At 31.2% G+C, this 18,719-nt stretch overlaps 1 protein-coding gene across 1 annotated transcript; it reads right to left on the reverse strand.

Moving 5' to 3' along the window:
• Positions 1-2,455: 2,455 nt before the first annotated feature.
• Positions 2,456-18,581, reverse strand: LOC145315403 (proton channel OtopLc-like). Its single transcript, XM_080155385.1, has 27 exons — positions 17,841-18,581; positions 17,424-17,486; positions 16,552-16,597; positions 15,914-15,983; positions 15,493-15,597; positions 15,036-15,107; positions 14,520-14,593; positions 14,240-14,300; positions 14,011-14,127; positions 13,423-13,524; positions 12,460-12,583; positions 11,444-11,536; positions 11,063-11,119; positions 10,896-10,918; positions 10,401-10,465; positions 9,797-9,893; positions 9,258-9,334; positions 8,926-8,983; positions 7,912-7,965; positions 7,555-7,682; positions 6,632-6,710; positions 6,139-6,209; positions 5,603-5,665; positions 5,109-5,195; positions 4,661-4,752; positions 4,185-4,238; positions 2,456-2,648 (listed from the first exon to the last, which is right to left on the reverse strand). Exons 1-27 carry the CDS (start codon positions 17,963-17,965, stop codon positions 2,603-2,605), a joined length of 2,103 nt encoding a protein of 700 aa, XP_080011511.1. The 5' UTR covers positions 17,966-18,581; the 3' UTR covers positions 2,456-2,602.
• Positions 18,582-18,719: the final 138 nt, after the last annotated feature.

The raw sequence follows: 18,719 nt of genomic DNA on the forward strand, positions 1-18,719 counted from the left end.
TCAATATATACTTTTGGCTGTTGACAGCTGTTCTCAGCCATTTTTGGCAGTTTTCAGCTGTTATGACAGCGAAATCTAGAAATTAAAAAAGTGTTTTTAGTAATATGTCCATGACATAAGGTTATAATGTTAATTAAGAAAAGTTTAATTCCATGGAAATATTCAATTTTTTTTATATCCTTATAAGCCATTACCCAGCTGCCACTATTTTTGGTAGTATTTTTCAGCTCAGCACCCATTAAAACCTATCCCTAATGGATGATTCCTACGTAATTATTGATGGATTTGCCCTGAAAATAGCCCAAAAACGGCTAAACAGCTGAGCAAACAGCCATTAGCCATTACTTTTCCAACTTTTTGTTCCATTTTGGGAAAATAGATCTACCAAGGATTACTCATGCCAAGTTTTGTAATGAAATTCAAAATTCCAAGTGCCATTTGTGCATTAATTATGTGATGGTTGCCTTAACCCCCCCCCCCCCTTAAGCTTAACTTTTTGTTAAATTTTGAAAAACAGACCTACCAAGGAATACACATGCCAATTTTCATAACAAAATTTGGATTAATTGATTATGGGATGGTTGCATTAACTAACCCCCCCCCCCCCTACATATGTATGAGAGCTTCCTCATGTCTCAATTTACTAATTAAAAGTTGTACAGTACAGTTGTACATTATATTGCAAGATTTTTTTAGTAAAGTCTGGTAATTAATTAATCTAAAAATAGATAGCATAGAATTATCTGAATCTGTGACTTGCTTATATACACTCTCCTTAAACACCCCCAACCCCACTTTATTTTAAGGGGTGTAAATTTATTTCCTTTACACCTCCTTGGAATTTATAGAGGGGTGTATCTGAGGGTGTAGGCTCTTGTCAAGAGGGTGGACATGGGTGGACACCTAGGGAGGTGTATCCATCCCCCTTAATTTTACAAGGGTGGTGTAAACAACCCCTATACCAACATTTTGCACGCCTTTGATCTTAACTATACTTTCAGAGTACATAAAGATGTAAATTCTGTAATTATTCTACAAAAATTATCTTCCTAAATTGATATATAATTTTTGGGGTGACGTGGGGTGGACTAAACATTAAAATTTTATGAAAAAAAAGATATCTGTGGAACATTCATGACTTGAAATTATCCCCCCTTTGTACTCAATACGCATTTTTTATTCTAAGTGCGTCAATTTTGCGTCTAAAGATACCCTTAGTTTAAGCATTAATTTCTCCAAAAAATGATAAAAAAAGATAAATTTTTTTTTGATAAAATGATAAAAGTATATGTAAAATAAAATAACCAAAAAAAATTTCAATATTACGTTAATTAGAACGAAAATTAGAGCGTTTTCTATGCCTTATAAAATGCGTATTTCTCATGAAAATTGTAATGATTTTGTATGTTGAGTAAAACTTTTATAAGTTTCCCATTTCTATAAGTGAGCGAGCCGCGGTGTAAGGTTTGTATCGACTATATACTTTAATATAAGGAGTAATGTTTTTCTATATGAAGTATAAGATCTCTAAAATGGCTGGTTTGAATAGGATGTTTGCTTCTGTAAAACCTTTAAACATACCGTGGGGGTGTTTAAGGCTATTTTTCTGAATTTTTCCTCTCGTATCCCATAGTCTATGGGCGACGCATTTAGCTAAACGTTATAGAAGTAGCAAGTTTGATTGATAATTATGTATACTTAGTGACTAATAATTGGCTCATTGTCACTAAATAACTGAATATCAAAATTATTTATTCTTTGCTACATAATAATGTTCTTTTATTTAATTTATTTTTGAGCTGCACCGCTTTCCTACAAAGTTATCCTTGTTAAACAATTTCCCAAATTTGTACTGCGGCAAAATATAAACAGTGTAAAGCAATCTATTATCCCCATGATTTATTGCAAAACTTTTTAAGGACAGAAAAGCGAAATTAAATAACAATATTGAGGAAAGTAATCCAAATTTACAATAGCATGGCTCAGAAATTAAATAATAATATTGTGGAAAGTAATCCAAATTTACAATAGCATGGCTCAGAAATTAAATAATAATATTGTGGAAAGTAATCCAAATTTACAATAGCATGGCTCAGAAATTAAATAATAATATTGTGGAAAGTAATCCAAATTTACAATAGCATGGCTAAGAAATTAAATAATAATATTGTGGAAAGTAATCCAAATTTACAATAGCATGGCTCAGAAATTAAATAATAATATTGTGGAAAGTAATCCAAATTTACAATAGCATGGCTCAGAAATTAGATAAGAATCCCAAAGAAAGTAGCCCATTATTCCCAATAGATCAGAAATTAAAAACTGCAACAAGACAAATATATGATATCCATGAAAAGAAAAAGGTCAGATAAAGCTAACCCCAAAACATTTTAAAAGCCTAATTGAAAAGTTGACTAGTTTAGACATAAAAACCTTACTACTTTTTCTCAAGGAGATTTTCAACTTTATTTTTATAGATATTTATTACAAGAAAAATTACAGTTTAGTCACAAATATTTCTAACTCGGCTATCTAGTTTAGTTTGAGAGGGGGAAATAAAATATATAAATTTGTTTTATTTGTGTAATGTGTATAAAGAAAATTAGCTGTAGGACATTCCACTTGTTGAGTCGGAGGAGTCTTTTTCCCTAATAATATTCAAATTAGTATTAGATAAATAAATATTAGATTAAAATCAAATATTTTGTATTTTCGTATGTGAATATGTCGTATGGGTGAGTTGCACCTGGACTGAACAGTCAACTTGTAAACTCAAGGCTAGACTCTGTCCTTCACCTCATACCCGTGGTACAGTACATAGCAGACAATCAACCCTTTGATTGGAGATACTCACTGTGCACAGTTATGGAATCTCAACGACAAAGATTTTTTTATCCAATCTTGACAAGAGAGGTATTTTTGGAAAGAGGAATATATTTAGAAAACGCCTATGAAAATTAGAAAATCCGCAGAAATCATATTTGCAAGTTATTTGCAAAAATCTGCAATGCTAATTTGCAAAATTAATAATTATGCCTTAAATGACTTATTTAGAAAAAATCTTCTTATGAAATGTGTTTATTTATAAGTTTAGAACATACTTAGGGCAAAACAAATTTCTTTAGTGTTACTTTTTTCACCTTATATATGAAAAAAGCAGTTTCTCACATTTTATGATAAAAAAGGTATAGGAACAAAAAATATGATTTTTCTTGATGTAAACACAATAATTGGCATAAAATCTATCATCCTAAATGTAAAAATCAGATATAGAATCCTTTTTAGAGCAAAAATAGTGCAAAAAGTAACCAAGACATTTTTGCAAAGTATGAAAATCTGATGAAAATAGTTCTTTTTGCTTTTGATATACATATCAGATAAATGTATATAAAATTAGTGATTAAAAACTATAAAACATGTTATAAGTTTTTTAAACATTGTCATTGATTAAATTGCACTTTAAAGTGCATTTTAATCAATGATAGGGTTGAAAAAGTTATAACATGTTTTATAGTTTTTGATCACTAATTTTATATACATTTATCTGATATGTATATCAAAATCAAAAAGAACTAATTTCTTCAGATTTTCATACTTTGCAAAAATGTCTTGGTTACGTTTTGCACTATTTTTGCTCTAAATAGGATTCTATATCTGATTTTTACATTTAGGATGATAGATTTTATGCCAATCATTGTGTTTACATCAAGAAAAAACATATTTTTTGTTCCTATACCTTTTTTTATCATAAAATGTGAGAAACTGCTTTTTTCATATATAAGGTGAAAAAAGTAACACTAAAGAATTTTTTTTTGCCTTAAGTATGTTCTAAACTTATAGATAAACACATTTCATAAAAAGATTTCTTTTTAAATAAGTCATTTAAGCATTGAAATTAATTTTGCAAATTAACATTGCAGATTTTTGCAAATAACTTGCAAATATGATTTCTGCGGATTTTCTAATTTTCATAGGCGTTTTCTATATATATTCCTCTTTCCAAAAATACCTCACTTGTCAAGATTGGATAAAAAATCTTTTTCGTCAAGATTCCATAACTGTGTGTGCATTGTAATGAGCTGCGCCTGTTTGGGGCCAAGGCATTTGCGTAAGAAATAAAGTATATTTGCTACCACTTGTATATAGTTATCATCCTTGTTTTTATTCAATAAATAAAATTTTACTTTACAAAATAAACATTTTTCCATAACTCTGCAAATACAACAGTTGAATGAAATCTGAAATGTTTACATTACATTTAGTCTGAATTTAGTTTTTACATAATTTTTTTTGTATTATAGACAAATATTTTCATAAAAAGCTTTATTTTGACAAATATTTTTTAAGGTCGTTTTTAAAAAGATTTCTAATCGATTCGACCAATTTGATTTTGCTTTTATAGGAAGCTTTTAACAAATGTTAGACAGGATTGGATTGAAAAAGTACGACAGGATCCAATTGATTGAATTAGAAATGTTTATATGAAAGAAGGAAATAACAACCTATAGAGTAGCTTTAATACTAGGTTGAATTTAAGTTATATTGAAAAAGGGAGAGAGAATCAAATAGAAAGCAGCGTTACCTACAGAAGGAATGACAGACAAACAATATCACTTATAAAGAGTAGCTTAACTTGAAGATTAAAACTATAACAAAAAACCTGAAGAACACACACAAAGGAAGAGTTAAACGTTGAATTACAATCCAAGGAAAAAATCCGTAAAATTTGAGCTGATCAGGAGTAGCAGCAACCTAGTTTTAAATTAAAACACATTTTACTAGGTGTAGCCTAACCTAAATATATAAAGCTTAACTAAGACGGTTTGGTTCTCGATTCTAAATAAATAAGATCAAAAAAAGATTATTGAAAACTAATTAGAAATGATATATTCCATTTTTTTAGTTGTTCATAATTTTTGGGTGTATTTTTTTCAAGGGTTGCAATGATTTCTTTTGGTGGGGTTAAGGTTTCCTACCCCAAAAAACTAATAAAACTTTCCCGAACTTATAAGAACCTTCATTGTAAAGGAGAACCATGTCGATCCAGTGGTTAGCGAGTCTTTAAGCTACAGATAGACATACGTCCTATTAGTTTACATAAGAATTACCTTTTGAATTTCAAAATTATAGGTAATCCACAAGCCAAGGTTGCAGAACACCAGGAAGGTTATCACCTGGCGTCCAGGTTTAGAGATCTTTCACAACGGATAGATTAAAAGTTTTAATTAATTTTATTATTTTCAAGCATATAAAAGAATACATTGAATTTTTGAAGTGATTAAGACGTTTAAAGTCATAACACGTCAAGATGCGAAGATGTAGTAAGACGTAAATGCAAACCAATGATAATATATTAAATACTGGTATGGTGGGAAGGAGGAGTGAAATATGTTTCAAAAATATTCCAATTCCAATTCTAATTTTTGTTCTGACTTTCCACAGATGAAATCATGTTTGAAAAAAATTTACCATTTCATCATGAAACTAGAAATTATTATTCAAGATACATACAGTCATATCCAAGAAAACTATGTCTTTATACAACACGCATTCCATGAAAGAAATATTAAAGTAGACTGAAATAAGAATAGAATATAAAAACCTGTTGTTCATCTCGTATTTTCTTTTGTTTAAGATCTGCTACAAAAAGTAACTGAAGATTTACCTATAATTAAGAAATATCTTTGTTTCCCTATGTATATGAAGACTAAATTTTGTGCATGTAAGGTACTCTCACTTAAAGTTCCTAGCAAGCCCAGAATCCTATTCAACCTTTATTATTTTGAAAATAAGGGAAGGTTGAAGTTTTTCAATGCTAAACCAATTTGTTCCTAATACTACGTTGTTTCAAAACAAACACCTTACATTTATTATCCTTATTTGGACTTTATTTTCAAAATTAAGGGGAGTGGGGGTTCTGCTAAAATATGAATGTTATTAATAACATTATTAAAATAATTTACATTTTGAGGAGCAATGCTATACAGGAGATTCTGTCAATGAAATATTCCAGAAAATTATATCTTAAAACAGAATTTGATAACATTTCCATTATAGCTAGCCACATTTATAAAATTTAAATTCCAATCAATGCTTCTAGGTACAATCACAAAACAAATGATTCAAATTGCAACATACTTGTAGAAGCTCCATGACTCCATTTATAATTACTAAAGCTGTTGGCTCCAACGATTCAGGACTTAAAGAACCTAGAATTTTAGGATGAGTATAAGGTAACAATACAAAGTAGAACGAAGTTTGTTTGAAGATTGATATCCCTGTAACTGCTGGACCGATTAAGCTCTTATTTGTAGGGAACATACTTACTATTCATGTAATGCTGAACGCCTCCCCCCCCCAAAAAAAAAAATAATATGAGGAGGTTGTATCCCACTGTCAAAGGAGCAGAGCTCCCCAGAAAATAAACCTTCCTCTTAAAATTCGTTTTAAAAACAAAAATAGATGCATTGGGGTTGTGACCTCTCGGGGTTTAGTCCGTAGATGCAAAGCCAAAAGTAAATTTACTAACCCTAATATTTTTAACTCCTTACAGTTTTGTCTATAAGACGTATTTTAAATATCATTTCTTTTCTTTGGTATTGAATTAAATTGTGATTCTTAAAAAGTTTACCTGCGACTATGGTATAGCTTGCATAAAGGAATATACCAAATGCACCAATAATCAAGAGGGTGTCGTGCTCATTTTCACTCTTTATAAGAGTAATATGAATAAATAATGTTTATGAGTAAAGAAGATATCTAGTAAAACGTGATTATGAATATCCTATTTTATACAGTAGCAAGCTTTTTGGTCTGTAGGGAAGGATCTCGCTAACCGCTAAACCGATATGGTTCTGATATACTTTCTCCTATTTCTAAGTAAACTTGCCAAGTTTCAGATCAAGAAGAAATTACCAACCAAGTTCAGTTCTCCTTAAGAATAAAGCTTCTTATAAGTCCCGGGATGGGTTTAGGCTGTTTTATTTTTATTTAAAAAGTCGTTGTATGGTTTTAAGCTATTTTCTGCTCTTTAATATCCCTTCGAAAGTCCCCAGATACTAGGGACGCAGCTGCTAGTAGTTCATATTGGGTAAAATCCTAAAACATTTCTCAGGCTAGCCTAGTAGTCAGGGTTTCTGCATATTCCTTTTGATTGATGTAAGGCTAGGGAAACCTAAGCCCCTAGGCAAGCCTAGGAAATTCTATTGCATATTGACAATATGATTTTTAAAGTTTCTGCAATAGCAGGAGGAACTGAAGTTTGCTTTTCTGGGAAACCTCATATATTCTCCTCTTTATATAGGTAAGTGCTTTTTATCAACGAGAATAATAATACCCATACATGTTGCACGGAAATTATAAAAATATAATATTGTTGTTAAAATAAGAAAAGTAAATTGCTTAACAGTAATAAAAAAAAGTTTTGGCAAAATTAGAAAATAATACATCAAACAGGGCTCTTTTTGCCTGGAACGGCGTTATTCTCTTTCAACGTCTAACGGACGAACACAAGAACAGCCCACGTAAAGGGTAGCCGCGATGATATAAATTAACCTGGACAAATTTAAGATTTCTGACTTGAAAGAAACCAATGATAGTAGCAATGATCATGAGAGTGTTGATGACGGTGTCACTAACATTTATTATCAACACGGCAATCAAGTGAAATTCCTCTTGATTTACTTAAATAAAACAATTCAAAATCTTGGTTCAATTTCACTCTGTATGTAAGTAACGTTAGTTTTCTTTAAATATAATTTTAAATTGAAGTAAAACATTTTGCATTAAAAAAAACATTACGATGATGTTAAAGGATCGAAAATCATATCAACATTTGACATCTTTTAAGTTTTGACTGTCGATATTCAGCTTTGCACATAGTTTGTTTAAAAAATTAGATTTATGTATTACCTAATGAGAAATATAAAATTAGTGTGATGATTAAAGTTGTTAGTGCTGACAATCCTGAAATAAAGAATCATTATTACACAAATTTATTCCTTACATTTAAGTAACAGGGTGTCTATCTGTATGTAGCTTAGGAACTCGCAAATTTCTAAACCGATATGGCTCTCCTTCACAGTGAAGCAGGTGGTTAGTTAATACCACATTTCAATAAAACCTTAAGGGAAATAAAAGATATAAATAAACTAGAGTTGGCTCGATATAATTATCTCCCTATTGGCTAGTTTTCTATATGCATATCTATTTCTCAATAAATCTATTTTCCTCACCCGGCATTACTATCTAAAAGAAAGTAAATATTTAATAATCTAAATGATTTTAAAAAGATTTTTTAAATTATATTTTTTTCTTTACATTACCATCACCAAAGGGTTAATGATGATGATTACAATTTTAGTTTAATATTTGAACACACAAAGTGTCGCCACAATCGAATTCTTTTAAAATAGAGTTTTCTTAAATTTATTATATTATAAATCTAAATTTTCTTTTTTATGATTAGAAATTAAATACATTGATATAAGGTAAATAGCAACATGAAATTAAAAAAAGGAATTTATTTTTAATAAAGTAAAATAATGGGTCTTATCGTTCTGGGCAATGAGAGTTTATTATGGATTATTGGAGCACTATGAGTTTTAAACAAATATTCCTTGGAAAACTTGAGCTCGTTTATAGACATTTATTTCCTATATAGATCTGACATGGATCTTGAAGCAATTAAGCAGGCCATTTTGTACATGTTAAAAATTGGAAGATTTCATTAAATAAAAGTTATCGCAAATATACTTAGTAAATAATCAAAAACCTAATAAGAACATAAAACATTCTCTGTCAAGTTGGACTGTCTGTTAGTAAGATTCTGTAGTACAGACATATGAACAAAGGGACAGTGTACCTCTTTTGTATAAGAAAAACACTTTTGTTTTATAAATGAGAACATAACTAATTTGTGCCTACCAAGAAAAAGTCCAGTAGATGAGGAGGACCAGTCCCAACTCTTTATATTTCCATTGTTCTAAACATTAAGATATTCAATCTATATTTCCCGTAAACCGAATAATATTCGATGGACTAGAACCGGAGCAAACAAAACAGTAATTAATCTTTAAGTTTTTCCTTTTACCATACGCAGAAAGCTGTCTATAATACGATGCAATAAATAACTTAATAATAGAATTTGATAATAGTTGACGAAACAAGGACAATTTTGTACAAAGTAGCTGATATGTTTAGTAGACGAAAAGAAATTGATGTTGTTAGCCTTCTAAACAGTTAAATATATAGTTAACCCGTGAACTCTGAGAACCAATCATCAAAAATTTAGGTTTTCTTCCAACATTTCTCCACATATTATATAGAATATGTCCTAGAATAAACATTAAAATAGTTTAGTGTTTCAATCTTGGGAGATAATTTTATAAATAGTATAGAAACAAGGACAATTATGTCCTCAACTTGTGCATCAACATTAGCAACCAGCGTTAGTATGTACATCGTAGAAAGTATTTAGAATCTTAAAATGCATAAGGAAATAATCTTTGTAATTAGACGTAAATTTCATGTAGTTTTAATGCAGCTGGCTTTTTTCAGGGACTAGAGAATGTGAATTCACACAAACAATTCTAAGTGAAAATTTCCATAAAAACCCTTTTGTTTTCCCTTATTTTCTCCCTATCTTTCCCACTTTCATTCAGCTACATCAAAAAAACAAGTTTTAAGCCATATCTACGCAAACAAAACATTAAATTTTCATCAATTTCAAATGGAATTAATTGGCTGAATGAAAGACCCTGGCTACTATAAAGAAATGGAAACCATAAGTTTTGACCTCCAATCATAGAATACTCAATGATAAATGGGAACAGGTAGACAGAACAGCTCTCTATTGTATCTCCCAAAATATCCAAACTTTCACATTCTTGGCCCTAAATAGGTAAAATATAGAAGAAACATTTCATATCTGAAATACAAAGTAGAATGATGTATGTCTGTCTGACTGTAGCTTAAGATTTCACAAACACTGCTTTGATTGAGCTCTACTCTTCAGGAAAATATAGCTACTAGTCCTGTGTTGGGTTTAGGCCATTTTCTTGGGCAATGGGACACAAAGAGGTAAAGCCAACAGTCCGTAATGTGCAGTAGCAGCTAAAGTTCTCGAAAATTGCCGGACCATTTTCTTTACATCCATCAACCTTTCCTTAGAGGCTAGGGGTGAAGCAACCAATGAACATACAAACTTTAATATTGTATCTCCCAATTTAATATTCGTAAATAAACACAATAAAGAAATAAAAAATAAAAGGAAACTACATAAAAATTTAGCCCTCAAGCTTTGTCGGAAGCTAAGATAGTAGGTAAGAGTCGCTGAGAGATTAAGTTCTGGTTTAGGACTAAGAGAATTATAGGAAAACGTACAAATAAAGTTTATCTACCTTGTGATGATGTGTATGGTTTCCACCAAATATTTGTTGATGGATAATTTCATGTTCTAGTTGTCCTGTTCATATTAGTATGCAATAATTTCAGATTTCATTTAGTACGGGGTTGTGCGATTTTTGTATTTTAATTTTCCAGTTATTTTGCCACAATCTTGTCAACCAGCGGCATGCAGAGGGTTTTACCAAGGGCGCACCCAAAAAATTTAACACTCCCCTAAAACCAAAATCGAAGGGGGTGGATACACCCTCATTGGTGTCGACCCACTCACTCAAAAGTCTTTTTTTCCACCACCCTCTTAAATTTAAGGAGGATGTCGATTTTTTTACTCCCCATTGAAGGTAGTAGAGGGGTGTAGACCCTTGTCAAGGGAGGTGTAGAGAGGTTTAGTAGTTGGATACCTAGGAGTTTGTAGTGCACCACTCAATTAAATTTTTCTATAGGGGTGGATACACCTTACTTTTGAACGCCTCTGCTAATGTCATACAAACTTTTGGTGGACAATTGAAATTTGCTTTATTAATAATTTTTTTAATTAATCAAAAGTCTTAGTTTATTACTAATTCTATGGTAAGAAGATTGAGATTTTAAATATCTTTAAAAACCTTTAAGTTGATATGTATTAACAAACAATATTTCTAAATGAAAGGTAAGACACTATCCTGTTGTCTCAGATCTGAGGGCTGATGATACCAATATTTCACGAGCTGATTCCCTTGATTTGTAATTGATAAAATCAATTTTTGATTAATATATTTATAAACAACGATATCAACAACCACAAGTAGCGAAGCACAAAAAAATTATGGATGGAAATACGGAAATATGATTTGGAGGATAGAATTTTAAAAACGTTAACATTTTTCACACATGTTCTTCTTATGTTTTAATATTTGTATTTTTGTGGAATGACTGATAGACTTACGGACCAACTTATATACTACATGAATTTTAAAGGGTGGGTTAAGGGTTTTTTCCCCTTATCAAACTTTGGAACCTCAAATTTTACTCCACTCCCTTGATCCCTGTTGAAACTGACCTGACCAAAGTGCGTATCCAAATACAACAATTTGTTGCGAGCATATGCATCAATCCAAACTTGGCCACAATCTTATTTCTCTGAATATTTAACCTGAATTCAAAAATGCATTTCATTTATTTTTTTTAGACCTTCGGGAATACAAATCTGCATTAGTAACTGGAGCAGTGTATTAAACAAACACGATTACATCCAAAAGTACAATTTTAATATGTCAAAAAAATGCTGTAATACAACATACTGAAGAAAGTTTCTAACTACAGATCTAAAGGGAAAAGACAATGGCCGATAAATTGATGTAAATCCCTAATGATGCTACACAAAATTTCCATTTTTGTAGATTACAATTATTGGTTAAAACATTTGAACACTCAACTTAATGAATCAATCAATCAAAATTCATTAAAAGTCCCTAAAGTTTTTAAGCTATCGAATATGAAAACGTTATTAAAAAACTTTGGGGACTGCGATTGTCCCCTTCCTTCCCGGTTCCTAACATAGTGCTGTTGAATTTTTTATTGCACTAAATAGTAAAACTTATTCAAAAACGCTGTTAGTAGGTAATTTAAGTTTTTAATTATAAAACAGGCTAATGTATATCAAAAGCTTCGCTACTAAATAAGCAAAATCTGCAGAAAAAAAAAACATTTTGGGAATTGAAATTGTGGGCTAATCGAAATAATTCATGTACATATTTGTACAATGTACATAAATAAAATGCAAAGCATAATTGAATAAAATTGTTTAAAATAAAAGCTGAACAGATAAATAGGGAAAAGTATGATGTAGAGGAATTTCTCGAACATCATCTTTAATTGGGAAATCTTATTCTTCATAAGAAAATTTTTAATCCCATATCAAAAAGAATTACGTTACAATTGAAATCTCATCCTTAGCATTATGGACACACAGGAATTTAAAAGTTAAATAGGGAAAATTGCGTATTTCCCGAAACTTTCCTGACATACGGGCGGATATCTAGATTTAAAGAAAAGCTTTGCTCCTAAAAAATATACCTTGCATGCATAAAAACATAATACATTTGCATAAAGGTGAAAACCATATGAAGAATTGGATTAATAGCATGAAGAACATCAATTTTATCACAAGATGGATCCATCTCAAAGAAATGAACAAATTCTAAAAAAATTACGCTAATTTTTTTATATCTAAATTCAGCTTCCTTTTGTATGTATATTTGTTTATACCTTAATTACATCTTGTAGAATGTACTTAGGTACTACCCCTAAAATTGCTTTATCGACTACAGAAATCATCTTCTCTTAATTTGAAATAAATTGAAAATAACGAAGGGATGGTAAATTTTCTTTTGGTTGTTTATTACTTAGGCCAGGTTAATTTAGCAGGGATTTTTCCAATTTATATAAAAAAAAAGAGTTTAGTTCCCGATAGGCAATATAAGGCAAAGCACCATTACGAATTTTCTTTGATAGATTTATAACTAATTTTCTAAATTATTAGATTGAGACTTGCGGTCGAACACAGTAATAGTGTCTGACTGATTATGACGTAACAAAAAAAATTAGCCAATGAGAGGCCACTATAAATTTTACCATTGGTCAATAACGGCCTCTCATTGGCTAATTTTTTTTGTTACGTCATAATCAGTCAGACACTATAACTGTGTTCCTTGCGGTCTGCTGTTCTGTGGGAGAGGTTATCGAAGGCTAAGTTAAAGTCAAAGATACAATAATTAAACATAAAATTCTACACATAAATACTTCTACTTTTAAAAATAAAATTACATAAAAACTACATAAAACTTTTAGTATAATACCTCTAACCAACTAGTAGACCACAGAAGCCCCAACTTAAGAACATTTATTAAAAGAATTTTTTTTATTGTCCACTTACAGTTTAGGTAAATCTTAATAAGACTCATGCGTTGCTTAATTACACAGCTTTTTACAATCATAACATAATCAAAATTAGCTTGAATGTAAAAAATGAAACCGTACCTAATCCTGTATAGATCATGGTACCAAGACCAAATGCTATGGCACCTATTCTCAACATCATACTTCCATGGCTTTTATCATTCTCTGACGTCATCATCTTTACTGTATTAAAATAATTTGGAATTTATTCTCATATTCAGAGTTTCTTAAACTTTTGCATTTTTCTGTTAATTAACGTTTCAATAATAGTTTTATTTTTTAAATATTGTTATCCATGATACTAGCTGTAAGATTTAGGTCTAAAATCGTCAGATTTGAAACTCCCAACAGTTTTGTGATTTATTGTGACAGAGAATTCTTGTCGTCTATTTAGGTTGCTTGTATAGTCCTCAGATATTGGTCAATACATTCCTCCATGGTCAGGGGAAGGGATGGGGTAAATTCAATAGGGATTGGGGACATCGTACTATTAGCCAACTGGGAGAAACATTTTATTATTGTATGCGAGAATTTCTCTCACAATATCCACGTATTCTATATCCATTACTCTGTCGGACATACGGAGACCATAAGTATAAAGTATCTCCGTTCCTAAAAAAATCATACAAGACTTCTCCCATTAACTATCCCCTTTTAAAACATTTTTACCCAGCATCTGATCCGGAGACGAGGTTGGATTATTTTCATCTGCCGGAGCCAGGAAAGAAAGTCTCATGACGTCACTCTGAAGACCAGGTTGACTTTTTACAGCGGTCACCTCAACACCTAGTTTGTTGTTGTATTTGATAAAGAATTATCTACAAAATATTTTTATTTACATTAAAATTTTCAATCCATGAAAAAAATGTGAAAGTATAATTGCAGATTTTTAAAAAACCTGTTGCTGCAGCAAATTTGTTGATAAACTCTTGAAATTCCTTTTTATGCCTTGGAACACTCTTAATATATATATCAAAATAGACAAATACCTCCATATGTAGCATAGCTAAGAATACCATTAAAGATATAAAAATTTGAATGCGCATTAATCCAAAAATATATACAGATATTAAAATCCATAAACAAGAAAGAATATTTTACTTTAAATAGAGCAGATTTGCATTTAAATAAGAGTACTTTTGATCCAATATTTTTGTTATTTTTTTGTAAGAAATTACCTTAGCTCTTAGCACATATAGGAAAATATAGACCATGAAGAGAATTGAAACTGTGTATAAATAAGTATAAAATCCTAAAATAATTATTATATTGTAGATATATATTCAATGTAAAACTTCGTCCAATAAGGAAGGTTTAGAGTACTCCAATCAGATTATATCTTTCTGAAACCCCTCAAAAATGAATTTGTAAAAAACGGTAGGGGAAAATAATTTATCATGGAGATGACCATGTTAGGCTTTTCAACGGTGAATTCTTAAAAAAACTTTTGTCTCACTAAAATCAGTTTGCCTCACTAATTTTAGTGAGGCAAACTGATTTTGGGGAGGCAATTTTTTAAAAAAAATTCACCTCTGGAGTCGACAGCCGCGACTAAGCCTCATATTTTGGATGCTTTGAAAACTTTTTTGAAAAGCGTAATTACCATATTTTAGACAGATTTAGACTTACTTTTTAATTTTAAGAATAAGATCCTACTTCTTTCATATGAGATTTAACGTAAAGAAAATATTAACCTTTTGTCTCAAAAAAATCCATTGGTACTTGTTCAGTTATTAATTCTGTTGACACAAAAACCATGCATGTTACTAGTGATATAATAAAAAAATATAACAGGGATGACAACATTCATAAAAGCTAAGCTTAATAAATCTGATAGATAAACGAACATTGACAAATATAATAAACAATGCATTCAACAATCAACAAAATCTAAAAGTCAAAACAAAATATGTCCTTAAAAAAACCGCCACCTTAAAAATCACCTCTTTAAAAATCTGTAATCTAAATGATCTATCTCCCTTAAATGCCCCTCAGTGGCATTTTGATTTTTCAGTTGGGTAAGGGTGGGGGGTAATTTTGCAAAATGTTCAAAATTAAACAAAATTCTTTTTAGCGTTGAGGATCTTTTGATTTTACTGCAGACTTTTGCTTACTTACCAGTTCGATTGCTAGGGTTAATTTAAATATTACCTATAATCATTATAGCATAGAGTACAGAAACTGTTGAAGTCAGACTTCTCTGTGCAATCGCAAGGTTAAAGGGCAACTCCAAAACACTCAGCTGCCGAAAAAAGTCTAAAAATTTAAGCAAATGTAATCTATGGCGATCCGTAATTCTTAAGTAAATAAATTTGTTTTTACGATTCTCCATGAAGATCTCGATAACCGCTTAGATTGTACTTTTCAGATAAAATACCTACTGGTTCTGGACGATTATAAAACAACACTATCTTTAAAAAAATCAGCCCATTAGATTTTTTAAAAAAATATTGAATGTGGGGATTTGCCCTACCCCTCATGGGTCGAAGCCACTCTAACTATTAAAATGTATTTTCAAAGTGGGCTTCCGTTTAAACTGTCGACTAGCTATGATCATTTTATCACTGCTTACTTTTTGTTTGGTTTCTCGGCAAAGGTCGTAGTCCAGGGAAAGGAAAATTTGAATCATTCAGATTATTGGTCTAAAAATATATCAACCAAATTCATATTCATTCTACTTTTCTTCTAATCCTACACTTTTTATATCAGATATTTAAAAGTCCATTTTAAAATGAACTAGCGGCTGTAAACCTAGAATCTAGGCTAATAAATAGCTTAAAACCACCTCAAATCTTAAATATAAAAATAAATTAGCCTAAAATTATCCCGGGACATAAGTTAAAATGGAGAACACACTTTGTTCTGTAGTTATTGAGATCTTAAGCCTTACTTACGACTTTATGAATATCAATAAATCGACAAAAACCGATTTCAGGTTGAACATGTTTCATTAGGTATAGAGTTTTGATGATGTTAAAGAGTTGTTCTGAAAAATTTATGGATTTATTGGTGACCCTTCCCACTTATATTGAATTAAGGGGGGGGGGGGGGTTCGTTTATTCGGTCAGTCAGGTTAGGTTATATTGGGTACTGGGAGGGGTCTCAGTGCTCTATTGGAACAATGAGGGAAAGTACTGATTTATTTAAAACTATTATTGGAGATTTAAATTTTGTTTAATGCTATAGGATGATTAAAAAATCTAAACTTACCACCAATCCATCATATTGAACCTCAAATCCAGAGTGAGATGAAAGTCTAGATTACATTTGTTGTGGCTAATCAAGTTTTATAATATTTGTAACTAGCGGCTTCGGGGCTGCGAACCATACTCTCTCCCCCAATTTTTTTTGGAGGGGGGATATCATATTTTTGGGAGGGTTGGGGGTGTCCCACCCCCCAAGAAAATAGCTTAAAACCACCACAGGACCAATAGGTATATACCCTGAAGAGTAGAATCCGATCGGTTCTGTGGTTACCGAGATATTAAGCTTCAGACGGACGGACGGACAGAGAGACATCAAGCTACTTTGTATTATTGACTAGTTGCTTCGTCCCTAGACTCTAGGGGAGGACGAATTAGTCAGGAAAATAGCCTAAAACCACCCAAAGACATTTATAAACCACCCTGAAAAGAATTACCCATTCGGACCAGCCTTATCCGAGATCTTTAGCTACAGACAAAAACCCCTTACTGATTTATATTATAGGATAGTAGAAAGGCATGCATAAGTCAAATAACTTATTTGAGTTAAATACTTACTGTTTCTTACAGTTAGAGACATAAAATAAAAATAATATAAAATAAAGAGAAGACATGTTATTTTTAAAAGGTTAACTTCAATCTTTATGATTTCATTTAGTTATTTACTTTATTTACGAATTTTCAACGAGGCGTTTTTTTGTATTGTTAATAGGTAATGGTTATTTATCAAAGACCAGTTTTGTTGATCCCCAGGGGGCTAAGGCCGAGGCTAATAAACTGGTATTAATCTTATAATTTCATATTAATTTTCTTGCGAAATTTTCTGTAAATCGATGCTATACGAGATTTTTCAGTTCTAATCATCAGAAAGTAGATTACCTAGAAGAAGTGGAATCTGTATTTGTCAAAGTTCTGTGACTAGAATATGCTGGCGGACTTTCTCTACAGATTTAAGATTTAACTAGGGACTGTACAATGGGCGATAAATAAGTGAAACCTCCAGCATATTATTTTAAAGTCTATTGATTCAGACCAAAATACATGGGGATTTCCCTAATAGTTCCTAATCAAAAACAGAAACCTGCCTCTACCTTATTTTAAAATAAAGTAAAAAATAGTGTGGGTGAGGGGTAGTTTGTTTATTACTTTAAGTCATGTTAAGCAAGGGTAAATTGTGTACTGGGTATTTCTATTTCTTGGGAGGAGGGGGCAATGCTCAATATACACTATGAGATAAAGCACCATATACATTTACTTCACATTGCAATATTTACTAGATAAATTTAAAATCTTTGCCTATTTACTGCTTCAGAATCAGTAGATGACTCCATAGCTAATGTTGGTGTTGTACTATTGTTGGTGTCTTTAGTATCAGAGTCATTTTTTTCAGTATTCCCCGAGGATATTATCACATCTTCCATGAATAGTCTATTTAACAAAAATCGTATTTTATTGGATGGGTGGTTTTATTTCGTGAGGGGGGTAACCCATTTTCCGGAAAATAGGTTTACAATACACATGACCAGTATTTGCACTCCCAGAAAAGCACAACCTTGTTTGCTTAGCAGTGAGCAAAATCTTAAACTAACACTCTACTTAGTATTATTACTAGTGGCTTCGCCCCATGAAAGGAAAAATCCAAAAAAGTTTCACATATTATGCCTTTTCTTTTTAAAAAAATTAGGGTTGTTGTAATGTTAATTTATAAATAGCTTAAAACCACCACGGGAAAAGTGTACACGTTAGGGCGGGTCGATTTGCGAGATTTTAACATTACTACACATTGGCTAGTGTTACTGGGCCATTCTACACCCTGCAAAACTTGAAAAGGGTTTTGTAATCTAAAAACAACGGGCGCGCTGGGGGAATGAAGTGTGCCCGTCCTCCTATAAAACCATAGATCGACATTCCAAAATCAACCCACCAAAGTACACATTCATTGAATATTAGAGCCAGATAATTTCAGCAGTTACCAAGATCTTAAGCTTCGAACAGACATCGTTCTACTTTGTGTTAAAGAATTTTATGATAAATACTTCATGGTAAAATTGCACTAACTAATATTACTTTAATTATATTTGAATCTAGTAATTAATTTTAATGTTAATGTTGAGTAAATAAAAAGAATCAGATTACAATAAAAATAACAAAAATCAGGCAATAACAGTTTATTTC

This window comes from Acartia tonsa, chromosome 4 (assembly GCF_053477335.1).
Source record: "Acartia tonsa isolate MP-2025a chromosome 4, ASM5347733v1, whole genome shotgun sequence".
Lineage (NCBI taxonomy): Eukaryota > Metazoa > Arthropoda > Copepoda > Calanoida > Acartiidae > Acartia > Acartia tonsa.

Bases quoted from the DNA above. Each gene is read 5' to 3' on its own strand.
- LOC145315403 (XM_080155385.1), bottom strand. From the start codon at position 17,965: ATGGAAGATGTGATAATATCCTCGGGGAATACTGAAAAAAATGACTCT. The intron at 5,196-5,602 runs GTTTTTATATTC...CCGTTGTGAAAG, and splicing joins AAATACGAGATGAACAACAG to ATCTCTAAACCTGGACGCCA. The intron at 2,649-4,184 runs GTAAAATTTTAT...GAATATTATTAG, and splicing joins AAAAATGTTTATTTTGTAAA to GGAAAAAGACTCCTCCGACT.